Genomic DNA, 7,263 nt, shown 5'->3' with positions numbered 1-7,263 from the left:
ATGCTGTGTAACCACACATATCTTATGTCTTCCCAAGACAGACACGGGAGCCTTGTCCTCGAACACAAAAATGATTCATTCACCACACGAAGGTCAATATCTGTCAGCTGCTGAACTTCTTTGAGGCCTAGTGTGCAAAATGAAGCTCCTCGTGATCAGCCCCGACTGCGCGCCCGAAGACTAACGTCTGAATATCAACGGAACCGGATGGGGCCTTCTCGAGCAAAAAATCCCCTCCACCCTCGGCACCCTCTCCGACTTCATCTGTGTTTCCTACTCTTGGGGCGCCGGCCGCTTTCCAAGCCCCTTTCACCCCGAATTTAAAGTCTCAGACCGCACCCTACCCGTCCTCCTCACCACCATCGCCCAGCGTCCCACCGCTCGCAAAATCTGGATCGACGCCTTCTGCGTGCCTCCTCCCTCGGAACCCTATCTTCGCGCCTCTACCCTCCAAAGCATGGGCTTCATCTACTCCCGCGCCTCCGAAGTCCTCGTGGCCCTCACCTCCTCCACCATCCCGGTGCTCCAACAAGCCATCCGTTCCCGTCCCCTCTCCCCATCCCACCTTGCCATCCTCGAAGCCGAAGACTGGGTCACGCGCGCCTGGACCTACCAAGAGGCCGTCAACGCCTACCGGCTACGCATCGTATGTACCAATCCGAGCGTTTTTTCTTCCCCTTTTGTCCTCTCTTTGTCTCCGTTGTCTCAGTGATAGATCCCCTAGGAAAGTCTTCGTGGAACATACCAGGTAGCTGATACAGACCACAGACCTGCGACGACAGCCCCCCCTCCACCGCAATCGACATGATGCCCTTCTTCTCCCTCATAGGCTCCGCCCTCCTCTCCCTCCCTCCCACACAGCGCAAACTCTACCCGCGCCTCTCGTCCCTAGAGGATCTCCTCGCCGACTGCGCCGTCGCCAAGTACTTGGAACGCTCCGCCCTCCAGATAATGACTATCATGGACGAACGAACCCAAACACAGCCAGAAGATCATTTCTATGCAATGATGGGTGCGATTTCTACGGAGCCGGCAAAGGCGGTGGAGGGGATTGGGCCTTGCGAGGCGTTTATGAGGTTGTGTGAGAGGAAGGGGGATTATAGTTTTTTGTTTTGTAAGGAAAACAGGGAGGAGAGGATGGGGAAGAGGTGGAGGCCTGTGGAGTGTGAGTTGAGGCCTGTGATAAAGTCGCATAGTAAGGGAGGGGGTCTGAGAGGGAGGGTTGATGGGGGGAGGGTCGTGCTAGACGGGGTTGTGGTATTGGAACTGGGGAAGCTTGGGGAGAGGGCGAAGGGGTTTATTGAGGAGTGGTTAGTCGCGTTTGAGAGGATGAAGTATGGAAGCTGGCCGAATTTGGAGACAGAAAGGGCGGCGTATGAAGCACTGAGAGTGCTGGGGTACTCGGGGAGCGGGGAGTATCTGGCTACGGAGTGCGGGTTGGTCTTCCCGCAAAACCCGGCACCCCAGTCAGCTCAGGTCAAGGTCATTGTCGCTGCGGGGATTAGGTGGACGCTTGGGGCACCGGCACTGATTCAATTCCGCGACGATGTCAGCTCTGATGAGTATATGTATGAGCCTGGGGTTTTCTTTGGGCAGGTTCCTGATGGTGGTGACGTCCTAAGGGATGTTATGCTTTGCTGATCCTTTGGGATTATACCAGTACGTATATCAAATGTCCGTTGGAGCAAACAACTTAGCCTGGCGGTAAGCAAACAAACTGAAGGAGAGAAACCCAAGTGACACCTGTCTTCTCGACAAGCTGCCGTTTTCTAGTCCAATTTACGATTCCAAGTTGCCCAGTATCCAACTACGCGGTAGGAGTTTGATGAGGTTGAACTACTCCAACATGTCACGAGAGGGCGGCTTGCCGTAGAAGAAACCAACATTGAACCCAATGCAACACAGTGGGAATCGAAGCCACCATATGGAATGTCTATAACGGTGCGGACGGGGCATAAATTGAATAAGAATGTGAGCTGACGAGGCCGTCATCGTCGGCTTCGCCGTTCGTTCTTTCTGTTACTGGCGTTTGCGTGTTATGTTGGTACCCCGTTCTGGCAGTCTTTGCAGAAAATCTGGAGAGCAGTTTTGAGTGTGTTTCATACTCGTAAATCCCAACACAGAGCCGTTTTCCAACCTGATCACAAGATGAACGCGAGGGACACCGTGATCCATTTGGAACGCCACCAGGGGTCGCTTTCCTGGAAGACGTTTCCCGCCAACCTCCACGTAGTTGGCGTACCATGCGCCGCGGGTGTCGATGGCATGGACAGCGGCCAGCTGGGCGCCACAGCGCAGCTTCCTGTGAAGGTCTCTCAGCCGAGTCGGGGTGCCGCGGTTTTCGATCTGGGGATGACGGCCAGAGTCAGACAGTGCTGACAGTAGATTTCAGGCGGTTGTATAATCACATACCTCGTCCAAAAGCTGGTTGGCATGGTCAATCAGCAACTTGACCTCATGACACCGACTCCTCTTTCTTATGGACGCTGTCAGTTATTACTGTTTTATTCTTCCATTTAAGGACAGCTGAACTCCGTGACCGACACAAGTGTCATCTCCAACAACCTGAGTGACTCAGTCTCGACCATGGAATAATACGGCCCCATCCCCTTAACCAGATTATGGCTTGTCTGCCACACCATTCCCCCCCGTTCCCGGTATCCTTCCCTCCCACTCCACATCCGCGACCTACTGACATACGCGTTCACTACCTGCAGCGTCTTGACGAACTCGCCACGACCACGTCGTATACCTCCATCCACTCAACTGGCGTACTGTGGACTGTCCCGGCACGCGCTCGCAGCCGTGACCGAGGAAGAGCTGAGCGCCCGTACCGACCGGATGCTAGAAGCATCTTCGCTTCGTAAGGACATTGCCGGTGATTCTCCAGGTCTTGACCAGTTACGTCAATCATGCATCCTTTCCTTTTACGAGTTCCACGAGCGTCCTGGTCAGCAGGCCTGGATGCAGGTGAACAAGCTGGCGCGGTGTGTGTACTGGATCGGACTCTACCAGATGGACCAAGTGCATCAAGCGTCTCAGAAGTGGCGGGCCATGAGCGAGCGAAAGCTTGAGGAGTGGCGACTCGTCTGGTAGTACGTCTCCTGCCTCGACTAATACGCCAACGTCTCGACAGGCATACCCTACAGGATTGATGAGCGGCTCATCAACACAGTCCTGCCCGTGGAAAGGTCGTTATGGGCGGCCGGCGACTGCCCCTCCAGTGCCTTCTTGAGGGTCTTCTGGGAGTGGTCCGGATCGTCTAGACCGAGTCACCTCCGGAAGTAGCGCCCCGGGAGATCAAAATCATCAGTATCACTATCCTGCTTACGTAGGTCACCCGATCCAGCTCCACGCTGTGATACGTGTGGAGGAGCTTGCGTTGTATGTGTAAGATGCTGAGTGGTGCTTGTATGCTCTTCGGCTTACCCTGCTGAGCAACTTCTTCAAACCCGAAGCGGAATGCGTTCGCAGGCGAGTCTGCCCCGGTTCACTACTTACTGCTCGTCACTATCCATTACATTCTTATAGTCCAGGTCCTTATCTGCATGAGCTACTGCTGCTACCTGCAAGAGGGTAACGATTGGCTTTGCAGCTAGCAGCAGGTCCAAGAGTTTTCGTTAGGACATTGCTCCTATCGCTAAGCAGTGGAACGGGAGATTCTGCCCGAGGGGTATATCCCGCCTTGTACATTGTAGTGTTTGTCTTGCTGGTCTTCGTGGATCTTTAGCTCAGTACGCTATAGGAAGAGGGGACGACGCAACCTTCTAAGCTGAGATTGTACATTACTAAACGACTATTGCTGCTGTTCCTCGAATAGTTCGCTGCGTCCTAGACGATCCTACGCCTTCTCATTTGTAAGTATCGCCCTCACTTCTCACCTAACGAACTCAGCGTAGCTTACGATGTTCCGAATCTTTCAAGGGTTTTAAAGAGGCTTTATCTAGTTCAATCGGATATTGCTAGATCCAAGCTGTCCTTTGTTGTGTTATAAGCCCTTTGTACTTGAAATGGCTGACATTTCTGTCGTCTGCCGAAGGGATTATATAGAGTTAGAGCTGAAGTTACCTATGCTGCTACTTGATTATAACGTATCAGGAACTTCCGATACTTGCAAATATACTAAGCTTAACTCTCTATTTTAACCCTGGAGACGCTTAAATATTTAGGATCTTTTTGCTCAAATCCTTAGATATCTTATAGCTCTCAACTAAGAATAGCCTAACTATATTCCGCTTTGTTAGCATAACGTACATTATCAGCGAGTGACCCATATCAGCGAGTGACCCACCCCCCACCACCTTGCCTACTACCACCATCAATTCCAATACAACAATACTAGGAACCCACGATAATCACATCAGAAACAGTTGAATCAGATGCTTCTGCAACCTCCTAGCAAGTACACGCGTTATAGCCAGGCTTGCCGTACATACCACAGCATCGAACCTTCGTACGACCCTCCCGTGCACTACCACTATCTTGCTCCTTTTCTTGTGCCACCTCCCCAACTACGGCCTCCTAACCTACTAGATCCTTTATATCTTTTACTGCAAGTGATCCTCCAAGCTACACGTGTGTTTTTTTAGCTCTCCGACGCTTGCTTAATGCCTTGTTGGCCGTGCGGAACACGGAGTTCTCTGTCTGAAGAAGGGCCACCTAGTGCATTACAGCTATTATACTCTTAATAAGCTGATCTACAGCAGCTAATATCGAGGTTGGAAAGCTATTCTGATAGTTAGAAATACGAGTCTTAATAAACGTTAAATGCGATTCAGCTTCGCAGGGGTTATACAGCGTCTGGAAGACCCAAGGTTATACAGTGCCAGGCCGTAAGGTCGGGGGTATTAGCGTACGAAGCTTAATATCCAGCTTAGAAAGTACCCTCTCTAGATCATACGGTACAAGGCCGGCCCCTACAAAGCCGCCCTGAATATTTCTCTTGGTAATAGAGGTAAAGAAAGCCTCGCGAAAGGCGCAGAGGAACTCGAGCTTGCTGACGTAGTTAATATGCATACGCATTATGTCTTCAATCTGGCGACCGTACACCTACTTCAGCTGTCCAAAGCAGCCAACATCAAGTGGCTGTAGGAGGTATAAAGAATGCGGAGGCATATAGAGCGTGATAATATTGTTCTTCTGGTAGTAGAGCTCGAATTCGGTCGAGTAGTGGCTTTCATAGCTATCGAAGATCAATAACCGGTATTTGCCCTTTATCCGAGATGTTGTATAGTAGTCGAAGTCCTTAATCCAATCTAGTCCTACCGCATTAGTAGTCTAGCTATTATCGGTTATTACAATGCCCCAGTCGGCTGGGAGGTCGTACTCGATATACCAGTTGGCGAGGTAGTATTACGCAGCTAAGATAATAAACAGAGGGATAGCCCAGCTAAAGGCATTGACTCCCTGGATAACCGTTGCCTATTCGCAGTTGCTAGGCTGAGCCAGCTTTACCTTACCACGGCCATCGGAGGTTGTAACTACCATACCCGCGAAGATAATACCCATTATAAACCCAGTCTCATCGAAGTTATAGATATCGTCATCTACAATACCATACTTGGCCTTAACGTTCCGTACAAGGGTAAACCACTCGCTAATGACTTTCAGATCCTCGCACTTAGCCCTCTAGTAGTCGTACCGACACGTCCAACGCATATAAAGCTCTGGCTGGCGTTTAACAAACCGATACGCCCAGAGCTTGCCAACAGGGGGCGCGTCGCGTACACGTAGCAGTTGGTTGGCCATATCTTCCACACCACACAGTCTCGGCGGAAATGCATGTATAGATAGTTCAATTATATACTGAACTATTGCCTTCTCTTCCAGATCTGTGAGCTTACGCGAGTTGGGCATAGTATCGTATCGTACAGGTTTGCCGGCACGTCAGCAGGCTAGAGTCTTCCAGTCGACCTCATAAATCTTAGCTGCGGCTCGTTTGCTTAGATTCTTATCGTTTTGAAGAGCTTAGAGGGCCAAGATTATCCCAGCTTCTTTTGACAAAGAAGGCATCTTGGATAGTAGAGAAATGTATTGTTGAGTATAAAGGTGTCGCGTCGTGTAGAAAGTAGGTCACTCGCTAATATAGGTCACTCGCTGATAATGTACGTTATCTTTATTTACAACATTCTTTATCAGCGTAATTCCCGGCCTTAAACCACTACTATTGATAGCTAAGGAATTGTACATAGAAATTGGTAACCTCGAGGAGGTGTAATAGTAGAAGGTCCTTTAACATAGGGCTCAGCACATGATATGAAGAAGTAGCAGTAGTTAATACTCTTTGATAAAGTTTGGGTATATAAATATTATTATATAAATGTATTAAAGTCCTAGTAGGGAAGAACTTTCGGCAGAATAAACTTAAAGTTGCTTATATACTAGATGAGCTCTGTTTTGAATTAAGGCTATACGTAGCTAAAGTAGCTAAGTTTATAGATAAGAGCATAACCTAAATAAAATCACTGGAACTTACTTAGGAGGGGAATGTGTTAGTTATAGCAAAATACCCTCTAAACAGATCTACTTACCTCTTTTTAACCATTTGGAATTGTTTGTTGAAGGAGCTTAGCTTGTTGTAGATAGTTGAAGGCTCTTAGAGATCTAGCTCTCACTCTTTCTACCGAAGATAACGTAGAAATATGTATTGTTAGAGTGTCAAATCGAAATAGGGATTGTAGGTGAGAAAATGAGAGTGAAAGGATGATTTGCATTGTAGGAGCAGTATCTGCATAGCTATCGCTTCTAAGGAGGAGGTGGATAACGGTGTTGAACTCTGAACCTTCTAAAACTTCCGGCAAAGCCAGTAATTTATAGGCCTTTATAGCTCCCCCGTACTCGACGCCAGTAGCTGTATCCCTGACCCTAGTAATTCCCTTCTTGCACCTGACACAGAGTAGTTAAAGGTAATAATCTCGTCGTTGCCAGGTGTATAGGTGATAAAGCCAATGTACACCCATTTGATTTTAGTAGCCTTATCGAACTCCTCTTCCGATTGGGCTATAACAGTTGTATCGCAAAAACAAAGCCTTCTATTTTACTTTTAGACGCAATGTCGAAGTATAGATCTCTATAATAACATCAGTTATAGATTATAGTCTTTAGTCTAAACCTCTTTAACAAAGTTAAAGTTAATAGAAACCTTAGTAAACCGGTTTAAGTTCAGATAATCGACTTATATATATAACAGCCTAATGGCTAAACCTTTGAAGGATCATTAGCAATGTAAGAGATATTTATATTGAGGATAATTACGTTGCAGAT

At 48.5% G+C, this 7,263-nt stretch overlaps 1 protein-coding gene across 1 annotated transcript; it reads left to right on the top strand.

Moving 5' to 3' along the window:
• Window positions 1-457: 457 nt before the first annotated feature.
• Window positions 458-1,641, top strand: MFIFM68171_02263 (Heterokaryon incompatibility domain-containing protein; the record flags this gene model as incomplete). The annotated part of the gene is made up of 2 exons (XM_071057685.1): window positions 458-646; window positions 769-1,641. 2 exons carry the CDS (start codon window positions 458-460, stop codon window positions 1,639-1,641), a joined length of 1,062 nt encoding a protein of 353 aa, XP_070913786.1.
• Between the last annotated feature and the right edge of the window lie 5,622 nt (window positions 1,642-7,263).

Source organism: Madurella fahalii (assembly GCF_045866475.1).
Source record: "Madurella fahalii IFM 68171 DNA, scaffold_1, whole genome shotgun sequence".
Classification (NCBI taxonomy): domain Eukaryota; kingdom Fungi; phylum Ascomycota; class Sordariomycetes; order Sordariales; genus Madurella; species Madurella fahalii.
This window is presented reverse-complemented; position numbering and strand designations above follow the sequence as displayed.